Source organism: Oryctolagus cuniculus, chromosome 5, assembly GCF_964237555.1.
Source record: "Oryctolagus cuniculus chromosome 5, mOryCun1.1, whole genome shotgun sequence".
Taxonomy (NCBI): domain Eukaryota; kingdom Metazoa; phylum Chordata; class Mammalia; order Lagomorpha; family Leporidae; genus Oryctolagus; species Oryctolagus cuniculus.
The window spans coordinates 132,198,249-132,221,328 of NC_091436.1; the positions used below are offsets into that span (position 1 = coordinate 132,198,249).

Below are 23,080 nucleotides of genomic sequence, written 5' to 3' on the forward strand. Positions count from 1 at the left end.
ACAATCACTTCTAGGTACCATTGGCCTCTGATGATAGCTATCTAGCTTTATAAAACAGTGAAAAACCTCTGGAGAAAGTGAATTTAGCTAAAAATAAATCTCATTATCCAGTTACAAGCCTAGACCAGGCAGGCTGGGGTCTATCATCAGTTGTTTCTCAATACTCCCCCCCATCATTTTTTGTTCCTGACATGGCAGTTGTTTGTGCTTCTGGATTATGTTAATTTGCATGTAAAAGAAGATCTAATGGGGGCTGGTGCTGTGGCATGTTGGGTTAACCTGCCGCCTGCAACACCAGCATCCTATATGGGTGTCAATTAGAGTCCCAGCTGCTCCACTTCCATTTCAGCTCCTTGCTAATGGCCTAGGAAAGCAGTGGAAGATGGTCCCAAGTGCTCGGGCCCTTCCACCCACATGGAAGATCCAAATGAAGCCCCTGGCTCCGGCCTAGCCCAGCCCTGGCCGCTGCAGCCATCTGGGGAGTGAACCAGTGGATGGAAGATCTCTCTGTTTCTGTCTCTCTCTTTCAAATAAGTAAACCCTAAAAAAAGATGACAACGATGACCTAATGACATTCACCAAGAACATCACGTAGTGTTTTCCAGTCAGCACAGCAGTGATGAGGCGGGGGTCGTGAGTTTAAGCCCTGTGCTCACTATGAAGAGGGGACATGTGTTCCTCAGCCCCGCCATGCCTTCACCCCAGGCTCCAGCCTCTGTGGCTGAACCGCTGATCCAAAGGAAAACTAGGGGAAGGAAGGAACTGAATCAATGAGAATCTGACCGAGTGAAGAGGCATAAACAGAATAGCATTCTATGACTGCAAGACATGCAGCCTTCACAGCCTTGGCCAGGAGGTCTTTCACAGAAAGGACAGCTGAGGTCTGCAGCTCTGCGGCTTGCTGGCAGTGCAGTCAAGGGCAAGCACAAAATTTAAGTCTTCAAGCTCAAGCTTCCCCAACTGTAAATGGAGACAAATGCAGGTATTTCTCAAGGCTGATGTGGGATTAAACAAATATCCTATGGCAAAGGTCTTTCTATATCGTGAAGCATCAAAAAATTCTAGGATGATATTATGTTCAAAACTCTCATCCTTTTCATCTTTTTCTCTTTCCAATGCCAAGTACACTACTGTACATGCATGCAGTGCACACTGTAAATGCCATCTAATTTTCTCCAAATTAGGTCTGAAACTTAAAGATCCACATTCTGCTTTTATCTTCTTATACTTCACAATGTTTTCTTAGCTCAACAACATCCTCAGGCACACAAATCCCTCACACAATGTAACAGTTATAATATTCCCCCATGTATCTCAAGGATCTAAATTCCCTTCCTTCCCTGTCTCTTCCAATTTTTGTTGGCAATCTCTTTCTTTTCCTGCTTTGGTCCTTCTTCTCCTCTTATCACAACCTGCAGCACCAGAGACCTATTTAAGAACCCCAGGGTCTCCCTTCCCACTCCCACCCTCTGCATACTCCTCTAAGCTTCAAGGTTTTCTGCTCTTAGTCTGTAATTTATCCGATCCAAGAGCCACTAAGACCCTAGCAAACCTGAGCATATGCCTGGGCTTTGACCACTCCCACCTCTGCTGGGACTGCTCTAGCATCTCTGCTTGCTTGAAAAACACACGAAGCCTTCTGGGCTTGGCTGTCATTCTGGTCCTCAGGGGAAAACAAGGAGATGAAAAGAGAGAAGAAAGCACTATGGGCTCGAGAGAAATCACTTTTCAGAGTGGAGTATAGGGAAACATCTCTGATAGGCAATTCTCCGTGGCCACTAACAATCAATTCAGGTCAAGAAGCTGCCTGAAGCATTACAAACACACTGCCTTTTCCTATGTAACTAACATCTCTACCCTCAACCCGAGTGGTATAACCCTGGTGCCTACTTCATTTTCAGGACAGCAAAAGACAATAATCAGATAGCAGCTGCTGGAGGCATTTACATTCAAAAGCCCAGAATGACGCTGTGACTTCCCGTCAGTTTAACAGAGCTCCTCTGCCAGGCAGGTTTAAAGGAAATCATTTGGAGCACAGAAAATTTAATCAACATCATATCAACCTAATTTTCTCAAGATGCTAATTCTAAGAGCCCTTCTGTGCTGTGTTGCCTGCTGGTACTGGAAAATGGGGAGGGAGACCTGGGAGAGAAAAATGAGTGAAAACTGGAAGGGTCCATACGCAGGTCTGCCAGCATGGGAGAAGCAGTTAGGCAGGTGGGGCTGCAACAGGAAGAGCTGGGAAAGTAAGCTGCTTTAAAAGGTAGATAATCAGAGGGTCTGGCTGACGAGAGGGAGTGAGGCAGAAACAGGTTTGGGGGTAGCTGACTCCTTGCCCAGTCACTGTTAGAGAAAACAACTTCCTAAGATTGGGTAAAATGCTTTAAAGCCCTGAAGGGAATTCTAGAATGCAATGTCCCCTTCATTCTCCACGATGACAGAAGGTCTGTGTTCAGAGAACCGAGATACAGCAGAGTAGACCATCATTTCCCCCCACCACTTCTGGAGAAAGACCAAAGCTTCTTAATCGTGATCCTACACAAAGCTGGTCCAGAGAAGCAGAGGGAAAGCAGCCCTGTCTAAAATCCTGATCGTGGAGCTGGAACAGATCTCCAGAGCTTTCTGGTTCTAGCCCAGACCTCTGGCAGCTTAGCATGGCTTATTTCAAAATGAGGCAGTGAAGGCCCAAAGTATGATCTTAAATGATGCTAGCAGCTTCCTAAGTGCTGTGTTCCTTCCCCTTACAGCCCGACAAGAGATACTAGACTTCCGGACATGATACCGATTTTAATGAAATAGACTAGGGAAAATGTGCCTTGAAATGCCCACATTTCATTCAGCATTCAAATCCCACTTCCCAGAGCACTCCCATCTCATAACAGAAACACCAAAATCCAATGTCGCAAGTTTCAAAATCGAAAATAAGCTTGCTTTAAAGACTACACTTGAAGCCGGCGCCGTGGCTCACTAGGCTAATCCTCCGCCTTGCGGCGCCGGCACACCGGGTTCTAGTCCCAGTCAGGGCGCTGGATTCTGTCCCGGTTGCCCCTCTTCCAGGCCAGCTCTCTGCTGTGGCCCGGGAAGGCAGTGGAGGATGGCCCAAGTGCTTGGGCCCTGCACCCCATGGGAGACCAGAAGAAGCACCTGGCTCCTGGCTTCAGATCAGTGCGGTGCGCCGGCCGCAGCGTGCCAGCCATGGCGGCCACTGAAGGGTGAACCAACAGCAAAAGAAGACCTTTCTCCCTGTCTCTCTCTCTCTCACTGTCCACTCTGCCTGTCACACACACACACACACACACAAAAAAAGACTACAAGGACTACACTTGTCCTTTTGCCCTTCCTCATTCATGGTAGGAAGGAAGAAGCCTGAAGCTTCTTGGTGACAGGTGACCTCCAAATTCCCATGAGCAAAAGAGGATTTACATACAACCAGTCCTGCACCCCTTCTAGCTCTCAAATTCACCAGAACATCTAGACTAAGTGCCATAAGGAGAGGGATCACATCTACCTAACTGTAAATGATACAGGCAGTGTCTGGCACAAAGCAGGGACTGGATAAATAAATGTATGTTTAACAAAGGCAGGAGGGTGGCCAGGTTCTAACTCTTGGCCTCACTTCTCTGCTCCCTCGGCCTGCAGATGCTAGGGCCCTAGATTCTGTCTAGGAATGTCCTTTCTCCACTGCTGTAGGCCCCATCTACCTTCAGCCACAGTGAGCAACAAGACCTATGCATCAGGGACTGGGACTCTGGGCTGGCAGCGCTGGGGACAGCTCCTAACTGGGGCATTCCTGGAACCACAGGAGCACTGTGGAACCCCTTCTGAGAAGCTGTCTCTACCACCTGCCACCATTCCCCCAGTACTGAACCAAGAGCAATTTCTGAGTCACTGAAACGTAAGTCCACTCAACACTGAATTCAGAAGCAGAATCTCATTCTCACCCCATTAGAGTCCCGTGGATTTGTAAACATGCAATCAAACACAAAATCCATGTTAGCCATCTTCATCGCAGCCCTGAAACAAAGCAAGACAGGAGAGCGAGACTCAGTAGGAGACGTATGGAAAGCTGTGGTAAAGCGGCGCACGTCAGGAGAGAAGGAGAGGCCAGCAAACCTGTTCAGGAAGAAGACTCCTCGGATCATCTCGTAGGGATTGGCCCGGGTGCGAGCTCGCCTCATCTCCTCCCCGTCCAAGTCGTCAAACACACTCTGCCCAGAGAGAGTCAGAGCCAGGTGATGTGATGTGGGGTCACACCAGATCCTCTGGGATGGGACAGGGGTCTTACAGGCTGCTGGTGCCCAAACCACAGCACTCCCAGGGGCATCTCAGCTCTGAAGTGACTTAGCTGTGTGATCTGAGACAAGCTGCTCAATCACTCTGATCTTCAACTATCTCAACTATAAAATGGTTAAAAAAAAGCTGGTGCCTGGCACATGATAAACAGTTAGAAAACAGCACCTTCTGCTATACAGAGCCACCTCTGGGTGTGGCTAATCCTCACAGCAACTCAGTCTCCACACCAGCAGCAACTCTCCAAGGGACCAGAGGTCAGATACAAGACTCACTTGGCTGCGGTCACTCAGAGAAGGGGAAGCAAAGCGAGACCAGGGTTTTCTGATGGCACTTACCACACAGTGATGATTCCTTTCCTACCTCTGTTCCCTTGCTGGAAAAATAAATCCTCACTTCACCTGATTTCCCTTCACCGTACGGATATTTCCAATTCTATGTCTGCCAAAAATAACCCTGGGAGGCCAGGCTGAGGCTTTCATACTTCACTGGCCCGTTTCTCCTCAGTTTCCCTGGCTCATTGGGCCCAGGCCATGTGTTTCCAGACCCGCAATCAAACCAAAAATTATCAAGGGAAGGCTAACATTCAGCCAGGCACTTCATACCCACTATTTCATTCAATTCTACATCTTCCCAAGGAAGTATTCTGTCCCCATTCTATAGATGAAGAAACCTGGAATAGCAGAACTGGCCCAAGGTCACACAGCAATTAAGTTTTAGGAACTAGGATCTGAATCCAGATCCATCTGATGCTCAAAATTATTCCAAACTTCTTCCTACACCAGGCCCCACAGGAGTACAATGAACCAGCCCACTGAGGTTAAATGAATTCTCTGCTGGCTACTGACCATGGGATAGTACAACATACACCACAAGGCACAACAGTCACCAGGAAAATGACACCTCAGAGGTCTGTAGGAAACATCTTCATCTTCCCCCAACCGATGCAAATGAAGAATTGGGAAAGCCCCAGCAAATCACCTCACGTGAGGTCTTCAAGTCCAGCTGCAGCCCCAAGGCCTTACCTTACACTGCAACACACTATGAAGCAGCTCTTCCCCACAAAATTCTGTTTCATCTTCAATCATCAACTTCCTCTACAGGGAGAAGAAAACAGTAAATAATGACCACCTGTGACTGCACTCGGGGGCTGAATTGAGAAATCCAGGTTCCAAGAGAGCAGAGTAAAGAGTTTGAGTTCCTGCCAAGAACATCGATCCCTGAGGAATGGGAAAGAGAATCCTAAACCCCTCCGGCTCTCCTCCAGATGGCTGTGAGATGAAGCAGTCCCCCGGGAGCTCGGAGTAGCACACCATATGGATACAAGACTCACAAATGCTGAGGCTGGGAAAAGCAAACAGGAAGGTGCCATTGGAGCCGTCTGCCCGGAGTGCCTCATCTCTCATCCAGAATGCCTCTCATCCTGTGATGAGTACAAGGGCATGGGACCAGGCACCGACTGGCAGTGCTATAGAAAACAAGGGCTGAAAGGGGCCTTGGAGATGTCAAGTCCAGGCCCCACCTGAATGGGGATACTGTTAAATCAACAATGTTTAAACTTGTGGTCTCAGGTTTTCTACCCTTAAAAAACACCAAGACCCCAAAGAGGTTCTGTTTTTGTGGATATATAGATAGAAAGACGTTAATATTGTTAGAAATTAAAACAGAGGCTTGGGGCTGGCGTAGTGGGTAAAGCCGCTGCCTACAGTGCTGGCATCCCATATGGGTGCCGGTTCAAGTCCCAACTGCTCCACTTCCGATCCAGCTCTCTGCTATTGCCTAGGAAAGCAGTGGAAGATGGCCCTAAGTGCTTGGGCCCCTGCACCCGAGTGGGAGACCTGGAAGAAGCTCCTGGCTCCTGGCTTTGGATCAGCTCAGCTCCGGCCATTGCGGCCATCTGGGGAGTGAACCAGCAGATGGAAAATTTCTCTCTTTGCCTCTACATCTCTGTAACTCTGCCTTTCAAATAAATCTTCAAAAAAAAAAAAAAAAAAAAAAGGCAAAACAGGCTTAAAAATGTTCCTTAATTCAGTTTAAAATAACAATTTTACATTAACATAGTTTTATTAAAATACTCATTTCCCATCAAGAAATTTGAGTGGTACCATTTCCCACCTTTGCAAATCTGTTCAATGCCTGACTTCATATAAGGCTAGACTCTCCTCTCTGCTTTTGTATTTAATCAATTGTAATACCACATGTCATGGCTTCTGGAAAAATCCACTGGACACTCATGTTAAAGTATGAATGTGAAAAGGGCAAATAACTTTTCACCACTGTTATGAAGCCCATGCATTGCATTTTCATAATATACATTTTCCATAAACTTTCTGAAGACCCCTCGTACTCGCTAAGTTGCAAGGGTACATACATACCAGAGTCAAGGAGGAAAATCGGGAGAGTGCCAAGAAGTCAGGGCACAATTTCCTGAATCCTACCTTTCCCACAACCATCCAGTCGCCCATTTCCTGAGTGTCAGGAATCTCCGTGGTACATTCTGGGAACCATGACACTTGCTCACAGGCACTGGGCTATAAAGAGAAGAGACGCAAGTAAGTCAGGTAAGAATGACCCTCACGCTTAGGACTATGCCCCAAATTCATCAGGGCTTCCCCAAAACAAACAGGCTCAGACAGACTGAGAAGGGTCAAGGTTGCTGAGGCCGACTGTAGTGGTCAAATATGAGAAGTGAGAGCCAGGATTCTAACTTCTGAAGGCTGTTTCCAATTCTGGTTTCAATTCTTAGAAGTGTCCCAAATCTCCATTTCTTTCATTTGTCCAGTATTATTTGATGAATACCTACTACATGCCAAGTGCTCAGGATGCAGTTACGTAAGACAGGTCCTTGACCCAAGGGGTTTAAAATCAGAGCATCAGGGACACAGAGAAGAAAATGGATGGTTATCACATGTATTTTAGGTTTACAATAAGGTAACTGCACTAGGAAGACTTAGTGGCAACAAGTCTCTCCTGATGCCTTTCCAAATATTATTGACAAAACAACTCAGAACCTGGAAATTAGCATTCCTTCTCCATTCAGTTCAAGACAGGATAGAAACCAGCCTCTCTCACAGCTGCTCTCTCTTAATTTTCCAGTTACTTTGCCTATCAGGCTAAAACACTGGTTCCCACCCTGGCTGTATGTTAGGATCAGGTCAGCACTTTAAAAAGGGCGAATACCCTGCCTACACTCTCCTACCTCTCTCCCCGCAACAAGAGTATATGATTCTCTTGGCCTGAGGTGGGGATGGCACATAAGTACATTTTTAAAGTCTCTGTATAATTCTACTGTGCAGCCAGGACTAAGTACCACTGGGCTAGAGAAATGGGGATTATAAAATCTAAACAGGTGGCTAACCTGCATAGCCGCTTCACAGATTGAGTCTCAAGCAAGTGTGGAGAAAAGATTCACCATTGCAAATCGAAGCAATGTGATTAAAGGTAATATTACATGCTCTGAAAGGCATAAAATGGTATCACAATGCAAGGTCTTGAGGGCAAGCCAACCATGATCAACAGAGAAAAAGTTGAAAAGGAAAATTACTGAAGTCTTTTGTCCATGAATCTGGCAGTGTATGGTGGCTTCTCCTCCTGGTCAAACCCATCACCTCTAGGCATAATGGCTGTAAATTTTAAACTCCAGAAAAGAGCTCGTATATACTTTGGATGCTCCTTTAAAAGAAAAGGCAGGCTTCATCTCCCTAGGGAAGTCTGAACATTAAAGCTGCTATGTGGTAGACTGTGTCCCAAGGGTCAGTGGCTGCAGTGGCCACTGAGCACTTTCCCTGCAGTGACCCAGGACTGGACACCCAGCCTCATCTGCCTTAAAGAAGTAGCTACCAACTGACAGCTGAGCCAAACTCTGACTCATGAGGCATCTTTTGTAAGAGGAAAAACTGAAGTATGATAAACGGCGAATTTTTACAGGCACATTTCAGATTCTGAGTTGAGCAACGTTAGTCCAAATTCTACCCACTGAAAGGACTGGAAGCCTTCACTTGTTTTCACATGAATGATGACAACAGAGAGCACCAGGTATTTCTGAGGGGAAAGCCTTTATCTGACAGCCAGTTACAGTGCCTTCCTATTCGACACCGTCCCATCTGCTATTCTGCCGACTGACCTTGGCTCCTCACAAGGATAAGGCAACACAGGGAAACCACCACAGAACCCACCAACTCCTGGCTTATCAGAATCTTATTTTGAACCATATTAAGTTTTTATCATATATGACTTCCCAAGAATTCCTTTCTGGACTGCAGCCATCAAAGAGATAAAGTATCCAGAGTTCAGAGCCAAACCTGAAGCTCAACCACAGCAACTGTGTGTAAGGCTAGATTTTGATGTACTATTTTCTTTCTGTAATGCTAATATCTCACTGTTCTTTTAGATGCTTTTATTGTACCTATCTTTTATTGTACCTATCTTTTGCGGAATAAGGCAGAACATAAATAAAACCTGTGCCATAATCTGTGCCACAAAAAGGAATGTTAAAGAGTCTTGTCTGGTCTCCTGGATTCAAAGAAAGTGGTACCCAAACAGATAAATGGACTAAACCCACGGGAGACATCCATTTAGCATAAACAAACTCCTATTTCGAAGCTTAATGGTGTAGACTCTCTCAGTCTTGTTTTCCATTCTGGACATCCCCAAAAACTTCCATGTAAGAAGCCAATCACAACCCCACTTGGTACCTTCCTCACACTACCTCGAGACTTCTGGTCTGTTACTATGGCTTCTTAAAACCACGCAACCAAAAACACAAGGATTTCTCCTCTCCTCCTCCCCACACCAGTTACCTCTGGCTCATCTCGCCAGTCCACGTTCAGCTCCTGGTCAAAGCCCCGAAGTGTCAGACCCAAGCCTCTTCGACCTTTCTGACTAGAGGCCTCAACGATGTCCTTCCGACCCTGGCTGTATTTACCCAGTCCTTCACCTTCCCTGAAGCCCATCTTGGCCTGAAAAAGAGAGGGAAGAGAGCACATTAATTCAGCGCAACAACATTCATTTAGCCTCCACCACTTGTCCAACTTTACGCTAAGCCATGAGAAATATGGATGAGTAAGCCTAAAGTTAGGCCTTCTAGCCTTATGAAGAAAAAGCAGCGTAAGTAAGTAACTGTGGTAACGATGGGCCCAGTCTGTATCTAGAGGTGAAAGTCTAGGGCAACCAGAAGTTGGACAAATGAGAATGGACCTCATAGCTATAACTAAAAGCATCAAGAGTGCTTAATGAATCTCACTGGACATTTGCACAACTTACCCTTCCAGCTAATTTGACTGAGTAAGCAAGAAGTAGATCAAAATACAGCTGATATCACTTCAAGCAGTAGCTTCTACTTTATGTTTAGCCAAACAGCCTTACTTAGTGAGGACAATGAGGGCCTGTATTAGGTCACTTAAATCAAGAAACTAGCCGAAAACCTGCTTCATGTAAAATGAGGTATGGAAGCAACAATAAAATCCCAGGACAGAAACATTTTTTAAATGTCACAACTGTCTGTCTATAAGCTCACACCAAATTCTAGTTGTTGAGCTCATGTGCATACCTCAAAGATCCAAGCCCAGAGACTCTCACTTAATAAAAGAATTCCAATAATTAGACGATCTAATTCCCCAGGAGGGTCTATATTCTCTTTGAAAATAGCTTCCTAGCTCAGGAGCTGCAGGGCATCTTACAGTAGCCACAAATCCTTCCCCAGCTCAAAAGGTTGACTGAGACATCACAAGCCTCTCCATCTTCCACTTCTCCAAAGTTTGTGGCCCCCTAACTACAACCCCAACTTCAATAGTGGCAGTTCTCATCCTTCAGTGAGCCCAACAGGAAATGATGGAGTCAACTATGATATTCCTGAAGCCAGATGAAGGCAATTTGATTTCCTGACAACCTTTGCACACACAGTAAATTCTGCTGTTTTTAATTTGAGGGGGGCTGAGGGACAGAATGCATGTTTCCCCATATGCTGATTTACTCCTTAAATACCCAAAATAGCCAGAGATGGGCCAGGCAGAGACTGGGAACTGGGAACTCAATCCAGGTCAACCACAAAGGTGGCAGGGACCCAAGTACTTGAACCATCACTGCACAGCCACGGTCTGCACAGTTAGGAGCTGGAACTGGGACCTGAACCCAGGCACTATGATACGGGATGCAGATGTCCTAGCCACAAGGTCTAACACCCCTGGTAGACACTAAATTTGGATGAGGAAAAGAGCAATCTTCCTGTTCACCTCCATTCTTGTGATGCATCAACAGGGCATGAAAGCTGGGAAAAAGAACTGGATCTTCTTTTGGAAAAAGGCTGTGCTACTTCTATTTATTTTACTTCCTGGGGATGAACAGGATTTCAGTAACTTCTTTTGAGATCACCCTCTAGAGCAACTCCTCACAGCAGCCTCTTTATCCACTAGTACCCATCCATGTTTAGGAAAATGTACTCCTGTGTGCTTCTAACAAGAATTATTACAAATATGAAAAGGTGATCCAGTTCTGTCCAGAAACAGGCCTAAGCAGTCACTCCGATGGATGATTCAAATGTGACAGATTTGAAGAATTAAGAAGGGGGCCCCGTTTTCTTTATTAAATTTCAGTAGCTAGGGCAGGTGTTATGGCAGTGTGTTAAGTCACCACTTGGGACACCTGCATCCCATACTGGACTGCCAGTTTGAGTCCCAGCTACTCCATTTCCGATTCCACTTCCTACTAATGCACCTGGGGAGCAGATTACAGTTCAAGTACTTGAGTTCCTGCCACCCACATGGGAGACCAGGATGCAGCTCCTGGCTTCAGCCTGGCCCAGGTAGAGCCTTACAGTCATGTGGAGACTGAGTCAGCACCTGGAAGATCTCTCCATCTCTCTTGCTCTGTCACTGTTTTCAAATACATACATACATAAATTTTTTAAAAATTCAGTAGCTGGAAAGCAGAGGAAAACCCTATTCCTAACCTTCCCTTCTTTTCACACGGGTGCAAACTGCCCTCCTTTCACTTTGCCGGGGGAGTTTGTGAATACCAAACCAAACGCTACATACCATGAGCTTCTGGGACACACTATTGTACATGGAGTAACGAGAGGACGTTCCCTCCACAAGGGAGTCCGCTTTGAACGCATCATGGAAAGAGTCGGAGCTGTGCTGCTTCCCCTCATTCTCACTGTCAGACTCACTTAAGCTTGTGGCAGATGCTGGAAAACAAAAAGGAAAATGTTCACATGAGTCTATGGCACAAAATAGTCTCTAGAAATCCAAGTATCATTTATTCAACTGGTGTTCACTGTATATACTACACACATGAAGTTCATTAAATGACCAGGGTCAAATCTATTCTCTAGGTCTCACTAGCTGTGTAATCTCAGACAAGTCTCTGAAAGTTTCTGGTAGTACTTGTCACAATGGTGATCAAAAGTAAGTTTTCCTTCTCCACGCTTTTAATTTCTTCCACCAAAGTAGGATGGTAATACTTACATTGTGGCTGTTTAAAAATTAAATGAAATAGCATATCTGAAAGTATACTGTCAAATATAAAGTATATATTGAAGATATATTGTTAATTCTGTTGCCACTGTTTCTTATTCAAACATCAATTTCTAAATATTGATGCCTGGTTCTATTTTCACCAATTCTGTCATCAGACTAGCAGTTTTGGATTGTTTAATCTCCCACTTATCTTTGTTTTCAGTCCTTTAAACTTACAGATAAGAAGCTGCATCCATAACACAGCTCAGAGAAGAGCTGGCTCACAGGGAGATGAGTGGGAGAAGAACAAAGGAGGAGAGGAAGGGAAGGGAGGAAGAAAAAAAACAAAAGGAGGGACCCTGCCACCCATGTGGGAGACACATTTGAAGTTCCTGGCTCTTGGCTTCAATTTGGCCCAGCCCTGGCTGATTGTGGCCATTTGGAGAATGAATTAGCATGTGGAAGATCTTCCCCCCCCCCACCGCATCACTCTTTAAAATAAATAAATAAATAAATCTTTAAAAAATAATTATGGTTAAAGATAAAACAATTTTTTCCAATTTATATGTATTAGTCTTTCAAATGCCTATTAGCTAGTTGTTAGGACACAAATGTGTAGCATTCAGACCTAAATAAATATTTGATTCTTAATAAACTGGACATAGTAAAAAAAAAAAAAAAAAGGATCACATTGAGAGTACCAAGAATCAACAAAGTCTGAGAACCTATGCTCTATGGATTGAGAAAGATGAACCACCAAGACACCCTATCAGAAGAGCAACAGAGCGAGACCATGGACTTCAGCACAACATCCTAACTCTTGTGTACCAAAGAGGGAAAAGAATGCTATATGCCTTGCCTATAATTGCATAAGTTTTTAGATGGAAAAATATACAAGACCAATAAAAGTGATTATCCACTCATGCAGGGGCTAATGCATGGACAGAAAATATCAACCTGGAGGTGACTGTTTGTCCTGGTAGTTAAGATGCCTACACTCCATAATGGAATGCCTAGGTTTAGTACCCAGATCTGGTTCCTGTCTCAAGCTTCCTGCTAATGCCAATCCTGAAAGCAGCAATGACAGTCCAAGTGATTGGGTTCCTGCCACCTGCAGAAGAGACCTGGATTGAGTTTCTGGCTCTCAGCTTCAGGCTAGGGGGCTGCTGCAGGCATCTGGAGAGTGAACCAGCAGGAAGGACCTCTCTCCCTTCTCAAATGGTCTCTTTCTAATGTAAAACAAAATTTTTTTAAATATTTTATTTACTTGAAAGAGTTGCAGAGAGAGGTAGAGATGAAGAGAGAGGTCCTCTATCTGCTGGTCCACTCCCCAGATGGCCACAACGGCCAGGAGCCAGGAGCTTCTTCCAGGTCTCCCACGTGGGTGCAGGGTCCAGGGACTTGGGCTATCTTGTACTGCCTTCCCAGGACACAGCAGAGAGCTGGACCAGAAGAGGAGCAGCCGGGACCAGAACTGGCGCCCATATGGGATGCCAGCACTTCCAGTCAGGGCTTTAACTCGCTGTGCCACAGTGCCGGCCCCACAAATTTTTAATAAATAAAAAAAGAATGCTAAAATGATCACTCAGAACAAGTAAAAGTGAAAGAAGTGAAATCTGATTCACATTTTTATGTGAGAGTTTACACTGATCTTTTAAAAAATACTTTGACTTACAAACCTATAATTACCCGTTAATATTTAAAATAAATATAAAAAATCTGACTTAGCAAAGTGGCATAGTTCCTTTGAGGAAAAATTGTTGAGGAAAGATGCTGGGTCAAAACCCAGCTGCTGGCTGGCATCGCTCACTAGGTAAATCTTCCACCTACGGCACCAGCACCCAGGTTCTAGTCCCAGTTGGGGCGCCGGATTCTGTCCCAGTTGCTCCTCTTCCAGTCCAGCTCTCTGCTGTGGCCCAGGAAGGAGGTGGAGGATGGCCCAAGTCCTTGGGCCCTGCACCCGCATGGGAGACCGGGGAAGCACCTGGCTCCTGGCTTCGGATCAGCGCAGCGCATTGGCCATAGCAGCCATTTGGGGGGTGAACCAATGGAAGGAAGACCTTTCTCTGTCTCTGTCTCTAACTCCACCTATCAAAAAAAAAAAAAAAAAAAAAAAAAAAAGCCCAGCTGCTTTCTCTTTCTCTAACTCTGCCTGTCAAAAAAAAATTTTAGAAAAAAAAGAAAAAAGAAAAAGAAAACCCAGCTGCTGTAACCAGGAGGTACTGAGGAAAGGTGCTGAAGCAGCTGTGTGAGACAATTCTTTACACACCCGAGGTGGTCACTCTTCAGGCATTCCTAACCTGAAGAGGACATCGTAATTCTGAAGTGTACATGCACTGTGTACATGCATTTCCCTTCTAGCACACAAACTTGCAGCACCAGGAGTCACCTAGCAGCACAGCACGCACCACACTGCCTTACCGCCAGTCAGCATTTGCTGTAAGCCGTCCCCACAGGACGAGGTCTCACAGAGAAGGAGCTGTGTGCACTCAACCTGGCAGCCCTGACACCTGGACTGAGGCTTTCCATTTATCAGAAACTAAACACTCATCATGGTGAATTTAGATATCTGTCGGCCCGGTGTCACCTCTCCTGAAGACGTACTTAGAATAGGGCTCCTCTTAACACCTCCTACAAGCAGTGCAACATGTTCAGACCTTACTAGTTTAAGCATGAGGATGGAATTCTCATATCCTAAAAGAGAACTGGGCCCTCCCTGGACCATGATTTAGCCCCTGAAGCCCCAATAGGTTAAAATAGGACATATGTCAGCATTTAGAAGGTTAATATTGTTTAAAAGAGCAGACAATTACTGTGATTCAGAAACTGCCCCATAAAAGGTCCATGCTATATACAGTAGGCTACTGTGCAAAATAAGAACACTCAGAGAACATAAAAATCTAACAGAAAACATAAAAACGCTTTAAAAAAAATAAAAAAGGAGGGGGCCTGGGAGATGGGAGAGAATCTTCCATCTGCTGGTTCTCTCCTGAAAAGTCCACAAAAAATTCACAGCAGCCAGGGCTGGACCAGGCTGATGCCAGGAGCCTGGAACTCCATCTGGTCTCCCACATTGGTGACAAGGACCCAAGTGCATACGTTACTACCTGCTGTGCCACTTCCCCACCCCGGGGCACACATTAGCAGGAAGCTGGACTCTGAAGTAGAGCCAGGACTCAAACGCAAGCAGTCTGTTATGGCATGTGAGCACCCCAGGTGGAACCTCAACTACTATGTCAAATGTTTGCCCCGAAATATGCATCTTTAAAAGATACAACATTTTTGCAAAAGAACAAACAGCAGGTGAATATGTGAAATATTTCTATAAATAAAAATAAAATGTTAATTTATAAAATAAAACATCAGAATAAAATACTGCCTCCTGATCAGCTGGCAAGGAGGAATTATGACTGTGCAGCCCCTGTGTGGGAAGCACGGAATCTGCCCCTTCTCTTGTGGTGGTTGTCCAATTCTCCTAATAAGCAGTGGATATTCGTACATAGACCAGTGCAGCATACATCAGAGTGCCAGAGAGTGCCACTCAGAAGGAAAGACCCAGAACATTAACAATGAGTAACCATGGAAACTGAGAGGTGAGGTGATATTTATTTTCCATTTTGCACTTTTCTGTGCTTTCTGCATTTGTGAGAAACAAGAATATATTAGGTTTTTTTTTTTTTTTAAAGTAAAAATAAAGCCATGAATAAATAAATTGCCATTCCAAGCCTTGGGAAGAGGTTGGTTCCTTTCTATAGAAATCTTCTGAGAGCAGATCTGAGGGGAAAAGGCTCTGGGTGGCTCAAGACTACCTGCGCTTGGCCCTTCGCCTGTCGTCTCCATGTGGAGGAGAGCACCCTTGCACTCAAAAACAGCACTCCCAACGGTGCAGAAAGAGGCAGTGCCAGGAACCTGGCAGGTCCCCAGGTACAGCCCTATCACTCCTTCTGGGCAGCCCCCAGGTCCAGGGTCCTGACTGATCAGAAGCTGCAAAGTTAAATTATTCCCTTCACCAGCTACCTGGACATTACAGTTTTACAAGGCTAACAAATCCAGTATTCTGCTCAAAGAACAAGGTGCCTTGCTCCAGCGCTGGGGAGCTGCTGGGCATTTGCCTGCAGACCCAAAAATGAGCGCTGCAGCGGATGAATACCATTCCTGGGCACGCAGGGTTCCTGCCCGCTGCAGCTCGCAGGGAGGTAGCTTTTGTTTCCTTTTGTCTCCACCACACCTTTGGGCATTTGGATAGGGAGAACCAAATGTGGTGGAAGGCTCACTAGGCAAATCGGTGGTGCAAAACTCCAACCCCATACTCTGGCACAAAGACCCGTCCTCTCTGTCCTGCCAAGGTGTAACCTACTGTACACTGTCCTTTCCAGCTTCTCAGAGTGAGCATGATGGGAGCTACAATGTTAGCCTGCTAGACAGATAAGCAAATAAGCCTTACTTATCTCTTTCATTCATGTGGTATGTGAAACCAGTTCTTAGTTTGATGTTATTTAGGACCAAGTTCTGCAGATCAGTCCTGCTATCTGCAGACTGCCACAGTCTCCACTTAACTTTTACTCCTGGTCATTGGGGCCACTCTTTTCAAATAACTGCCATGGCTGCAGCAGAAACTAAAGAGGAGGTTTAGCTTCCTAAGACTGATAAGAATGTAGCAAACATTGAACAGGCAATTTTGTAATGAGGATATAAATTACCAGGAGTAATAAGGTCGGTCTATTAAAATCATTAGTTTCATTAAGAACTTGCCAAAGCTAGGTGGCATTCCCATTTACCTCCCTGGGAGTACCCCTTCTGAAACACACCACCGAGCCCAAAGCATTATTTAGGATTGTCACTTACAATTGCTTCTCTACATGACAGAAATCATTATTAAGGCGTTTTAAAGAAGAAAGGTTCATTTACAGAGGAACCAGAGGTTTCCCAGAGTTGGCAAAATTTTTCACATCATGATGTAGCAGTAGGGCAAACCACAAAGATTAAAAATGACAGAGACAACACACAAGGAGGGACAGCTCCAGCTGCTAATGGCCAAGGTGAGCAGCACATAGAGGAGAATAAATTATGGATTTTAATAAACATCACCTCTTGCCTAACAATGGCTATGGAATACTCTTATTCTTGCTTAAAGACTCAATTTCCCCTTCATGCTAGACAAATGGTAACTCGTTAAAGCAATTTAAACAGATACCGATAAAGGAAGTTTTTGATTAAGGTCATGAATCTGGGCTGACAGGAAAGCAATGGTGTTTCAGGGCAAATAGCCTGTTTAGGAAAGAATTAAACCTGGTGGAGGGGAAGGCGCTTAGAGTGTGGTGCTGGAGAAGCAGGAATCCAACTAGGTGCACAGCTAACGGGAGAAAGAAATCCTGCTGGGGCCTAGACTGCAGTTTAGCTTTAAGAACAGGCCAACAAGGTGTCCTGTCTGCCTCTCCTTACTTCAAAAGGGTGTTGATTTGATAGCAAATAGGCAAAGGCTTTACACCTGAAAATGCCTTCAAACACATTTTCTTCTAATCTATTAGAAAGGTAGAGTTAGAGAAATCCTTCATCTACTAGTTCACTCCCCAAATGGCTGCAATGGCCAGAGCTAGGCAGATCTGAAGCCAGGAGCCAGGAGCCAGGAGCTTCTTCCAGGTCTTCCATGCAGGTACAGGGGCCCAAGCACTTGGGCCATCTTCCACTGCTTTCCCAGGCCATAGCAGAGAGCTGGATAGGAAGAGGAGCAGCCGGGACTCAAACCGGCGCCCATACAGGATGTTGACGCCACGGGCAGTGGCTTCACCCACTGCACCATAGCACCAGCTCCTAAATGCCTCTTAACAATACTAAGAACACAATGCAACATTGTTCATGACAACATCCTTTCCCTTCTTAAGTCAAAAGGCAGTCTCTGACCACCTTGTGAATAATGTAAACTAAACAAACTTATCAAATAGTAACATTAGTGAGTCATTGCACTGATCTAGCAGAGGAAGAAAACACAGGGCCCCAGCAGACAGAAATAGTAACTCTGGCTTTTGTTTTTCTCACTGCCCTTCCATCATAATGGAACAGCATGTCCAGGTGGAACTGGTTGGAGCAAACAGAAACACCGTGCTTTGAAACAAGTATCTGGATAGAACAGCTGCATTTACATATGAGGCACATGAAGTCCTGGCAAGACACCAGAGCCAGGTGCCAGGTCTCAGGAATGTGAGGTGATATAAACACTAAGTACTTAACAGAATGTTAGTACTCTGCAGACCACAGGAAGGATGGGCAAAAGGAAAAAGGTGAAGCGTTTTAAGCTTCTTGGAGGATCCTATAGTTGCCTTGTAACAGCTCACTCAGGGAATGTTTACTGAGCATTACTCCCTGCAGGCCTGGGTAGAGGCGAGCATTGTGAAGAGTGTAGCTGAGGAAGACAACTACCTCTAGCCCTCAGCTGTCCTGGCAATGTGGAGCTGCTGCTTCCTAAAATAAGATACCATGGGGTGATGGAGCAAAGCTGGTTTGCCTCTGCCTCTGCCTCATTTTCTGCAAATGAAAGAGACTGGCCTATTGCCAGACACATACAAGGGCCTGGCCACCTCTGGACTTCCATTCTGTGCACACAACAGCAGTGATCAGCCCTGACTGAGTCAAATGGTGCTACTTCTAGAAAAGGTTAAAGCTATTTCATAAAATTAGGGGGCTTGTGTGTAAGAACAGGAAGGGAAAAATCTCAATTCACAGTCACATTTTTAAAAGCTTGAAATTTAAACTAGACTGGTTTCCCTGAAAGATCCTCAACTACTATGCACTTAGCTTCCTTTACCTGAGAGTCCTCCTCTCCTTCCTGGAGGTATATGTCCCCAAGAGGCCCCCAGAACTAGACATCTTCACCACCCGAGCACCACTGATTCCCCAGGCATGCTCCCCCCTTTCCCGTGGAGGCCACCTCTCCCCGTGCCCCAGAGCCCTACCTGAAGAGCCTCTGCCTCCCCCAAGCTGTTCAAATCCCAGGTGCGAAGATCCCCTTCCCTCAGCAGTCCGAGAACTACTGCAGCCAGTACGCTCTTACCTCCCGAGGTCCACTCTCACCCAGCCTGGAATCCAAGACGACTTTAAAGGCGGGCGAACCTCCACACACAGGTTTATGAGTCTCTCCTCTAGCCTGGCCCACAGCCGCACCAAATGCTCCATTAGCTGCACCACCTGTCAAGCTTCTCTCTGAACCAGTTTCTTAGTAACAGCTGATGAGTAACTGCCCTTCAGTTAGCCTGTCATTGTGCACAAACTGTATTTCCTACCACCCTCAAAGGATGCTTCACACCCTTTCAGTCACCAATCTGTTACCTAATTTCATTCCAGTTTACCAACAATCCAACAGAAGATCCCCAATCCAAGCATGCTGGTGTACTGGGTTAGATACAATGCCCCATCCCCCACCCCCAAATCTTGTCCATCCAGAACTTGTACTGAATGTAGCCTTATTTGGAAACAAGGTCTTTGCTGATGTTATCAAATCAAGATGAGGTAATACTCGATGGGGCGGGGGGGGGGGGGGGGGGAGGGGGAGCCCTAATCCAATGGCAGATATTCTTAAAGAGGGAAATCGGAACACACACACAGGGAAAGCAGAGGCAGAAACCGGAGTTGTGCTGCCACAGCCAAGGTACACCAGGACAGTGGCAACTACCAAAAGCTAGAAGTAAAGAAAGTCTTCCCAAGAGCCTTTGGAGGGGGTATGGACCTGCTCACAACCCAATTTTAGACTTCAAGCCCCATAACAGAGTGAATACATTTCTGTTGCTTTAAGCAACCCAGTTTGTGTTCATTTGTTACAGCAGCCTTAGGATACTGATACAGCTGGCAAGTCAAGGTAAATGCAAACAGAGCTACTTCTTGGCACTGGAGGCAAACTCCTAGACACTTCACATTTCTCAGAGAGCATCTGTGGAAACTGTGAATGTCCACAACCTTTAAAAAGTGCTACTTTCAGCCAGATCAGTGAAATCTTTGGGCTTAATATAAACAGTAAACACAGCAACACTCCAATACAGTTGGTGAGAAAGCAACATGCAAAAACCTGAGGAGGACTGGACCAGACAGGCGCAGCGGCAGGCCCCTCCTGCATCAGAGAGTCCTAGGGTCGCTCACAGCTATTAAGGGCACACGAGCAGCCCATCACGCTCCAACTGGTGTAAGGCAGCAGAAGGGTGCCACCTACTGAAGTACCTGCTACGGAACCCAGGGACTTCTAGAAAAATCCCAATTTTTATTTCAACAAGTCTCCCGCTTGTGGCAGAAGGGAAGATCTAGGGCCGACATCTCTCCAGAGAATCTGCCCAGCTGTCCCCAAGGGCCAGCGGACTGTGTTACGCTCAGCTCAAGCACCCGGGATGCAAACCTCCAGATCCTTGGCAGCCTCACACCACACAGGCAAGCATACCTTTCACTGCGTGATTGACAGAGGGAGGATCATCGTCGGACGTGGAGCTGAGGTTCAGGCCAAGCTCTGCAACTCTTTTTTTCTGTTTCTTGATGGGGGCAGTGCGTTCTGGGTCAGTTCTCCTCTTCATTGTGACTGTAACCATAAATCCAGATGGTCAGCTGCCCTCGGGTGAGTCCCATGGGACCAGAGCACGGTTCCCAAAGCATAAATCATCAGTGGGATGAATCGGGCAGCTCGGAACATCTTCCAGCACGAGCATTTCAACAGCATCCTCCTCAGATGACAGGCAGGGAGGGTGCCAGCCAAAGCCGGGCTTCAGTGATAGGGGGCAGTTTTACTTGAAAATGCAATGTTCTCAGACCTGGAGCCCCACAGCCCACTGGTGTCAGGTATCAAAAGGCCATGCATCAACATCATAGGCCACACAGGGGAAAAAAAGACCTCGGGTATTTGTTATTCAATACTTTTGATGCACTATTGGCTGTGCATGACAGACAATGTACACTGGAAATGAGTTCTGAAGCCAGTAAGTATCAACCAATATCTCCACGGTGAAAGGATCATCTAGAATGAGCAATCCATCACCATCATTTTACCAAGACAATTAAGAGATTATGTAATATTAAATACTGGGTTTTGGCTTCATGATGTTTGGAAATATGAAAGAACAACGGGGAAAGTTTTTATCCAGAGTAAAAGGTGGAAGCAATGGTTGGTTAGGACTGAAGAAAAAAGAACAGTAGACAAGTTACTACAACTGATGATAGCTGGATCATTGGCCTGAGATACAAAAAAAAAGTAACTTAAGTTCAGCAACCCACCTCCACACACACAAAAAAAAAGTAGGCAGCCTGACACCATCATCCAAGCCCAGGGGTACGTAAGCATGAGAAGGAAAAAAAAAAAAAAAAGAAAGAAGAAGAAATGGACTAAAGTGATTATAAGACCCTGAAATCTTAAGGAGTAATTAAGTTAATGAACAAGCAAGAGAAGTAGTAAATGCAGCACAGCTTACACACCACTGAATGGCTGTAGAGAGCTCAGAAAAGAGAACGGACTCAAAACAGGAGTAAAGGGGCCAGTACCGTGGCATAGTGGGAAAAGCCACTGCCTGCAGTGCCAACATCCCATATGGGTGCCGGTTTGAGTCCCAGCTGCTCCACTTCCAGTCCATCTTTCTGCCATGGCCTGGGGAGTGAACCAGCGGATAGAAGACCTTTCTCTCTGCCTCTGCCTTTCAAATAATAAATCTTAAAAATAAATAAATAAATAAATGGAGTAATAAGAGGTGACCAGCTGTGCTGCGAAACTCGGGGCTGGGAAGCATGTTCAGGGGCACATGAGTGGCCTTATGTCATGACCACAGCAGCCACAGCAAGAAAGTAAGTGTCACTGACCCCCTAACTTCACGAAACCCTGGATCCCACGTTCCCCTTCTCTCACCTCCTTCTCTGGGAGGCAGCCCCTAACTGCCACAGGCAGAGGCTACCGGGGAGGCAGGATGAACGGGAGACACTGAGCAATCAGACTTCTATCCCCCGCGAAAGGTTCTCGAGGTGAGCCATGGGAAAACCCATCACTGAGCCTACTTCTAACCATTGCAAACGCAAAAGCACCGGTCTGAGTTGTAGCTAGAGATCAGAAACACGGGACACTCAATGCGTGTTGTGTTGGGATGGGTGGGTGCAAGAAAATAGTTGTGTGAAAGTCAGGAGATGCTGATGCTCCTCCCCCAAACATATCACTTTAGACTGGGGCCTTCTAAATGACCGAATCCCACCGTCTCCGTTTGCACGGGAGACTGAGGCCCGAGAGAAGGCGGCCCCGCAGCTACACAGTGCCCAAGTGAACTACACGTGCCAGAGTGTGTTCTGATGGGGAGCTTCCAAACGGAAGGCGGGAGGCATGGTTCTACCTGCTGCTTCCCCCACGTAAGGGGCTCAAATCCCCTCTGCAGTCTGCCCTCCGTGGGCCTCGGTTTCGCATGCCGCCCTCTCTCCGTAGAGGGAAGACCTGAGCTCCCACCTCCCCGGGCTAGTCTTCTCATTGGAAGGCGGAGCAGGGTGTGTGAATGTGTGCACACAGATGTCAGCGGTAGCTCCAGGAAACGGGCGTAGGCGGGGGGTAGGAGGGGGAGAGAGAAGCCGCCAGAAGGCGCGGAGAGTCACGACTGCGGGTGGGGGCCGAGGCGGCGGTGGAGAGAAGGATGCCGAGCCCGCGCGCCCGCCCGCTCGCTCCCCCCGGGCCGCGCGTCGGCACTCACGCTCAGGGGACAGGGCGAGCTGCCAGGGAGCGGAGACGGGGGTCAGGCCCACGCTGTCGCCACCACCGCTGCCGCCGCCGGGCCTGGCCCTGCCGCTGCCAGAGCCTCTGCCGCCTCCCTCACTTTCGTTTCCCCACAAGCCAGCCTAGGTCCGCCGGTCGCGCCGTCGCGCTCAGGTCCCGCCCTGCGGGCCGCGCAGCCTAATGACGTCACGGAACAGCCGGCCCCGCCTCCACCAGGCCGCGTCCTGGCCCTGGGAAAGGGCCGCTTAGGTTCCGGCCCGCCCCGCCCACCAGCCCGGGGAGGTACAGGGCGCCTGCGCAGAAGAGCCGCCTGCCACAGGATGCAAAAGTCGCGGAACTTAAGTGGCCAGCGTAGAGGACACCCTCCACAGGCGACGGACAGTCCCAGCTCCCTCCAGGTTTTCAGACCAGCGTGGCCAGAAGTCTGTTGGATATCCTCAGTCCCTACAAGCCCCGCAAATTCAGAGTTCGCCGTATGTCCTCGTGCTTAGGGAACTACCGCCCATCTTCTTGGCCCAGCTAGAGACCTAAGGGGGCTCCCTCTCATTCTCAGAGCCTCCACTACGCTGAATTGAGTATGACTGTCTCTCAGAGGGGTCCATTCACCCCCTCTGCGTTGCCACAACCC

At 46.8% G+C, this 23,080-nt stretch overlaps 1 protein-coding gene across 3 annotated transcripts in view; it reads right to left on the reverse strand.

Annotated features, from left to right (window-relative positions):
- Window positions 1-22,637, reverse strand: part of CMTR1 (cap methyltransferase 1) — a 49,244-nt gene extending 26,607 nt beyond the window's left edge. For all 3 annotated transcript variants that reach the window (XM_051854782.2, XM_051854781.2, XM_051854780.2), the window contains exons 1-8: window positions 22,430-22,637; window positions 20,164-20,298; window positions 11,322-11,473; window positions 9,090-9,248; window positions 6,729-6,821; window positions 5,316-5,387; window positions 4,114-4,208; window positions 3,942-4,014 (exon numbers count right to left, since the gene is read on the reverse strand). In XM_051854782.2, the coding sequence (XP_051710742.1) occupies window positions 3,942-4,014; window positions 4,114-4,208; window positions 5,316-5,387; window positions 6,729-6,821; window positions 9,090-9,248; window positions 11,322-11,473; window positions 20,164-20,293 (774 nt within the window). In that variant the 5' untranslated portion in view covers window positions 20,294-20,298; window positions 22,430-22,637. The remainder of the gene's footprint in view (window positions 1-3,941; window positions 4,015-4,113; window positions 4,209-5,315; window positions 5,388-6,728; window positions 6,822-9,089; window positions 9,249-11,321; window positions 11,474-20,163; window positions 20,299-22,429) is intronic.
- Window positions 22,638-23,080: the final 443 nt, after the last annotated feature.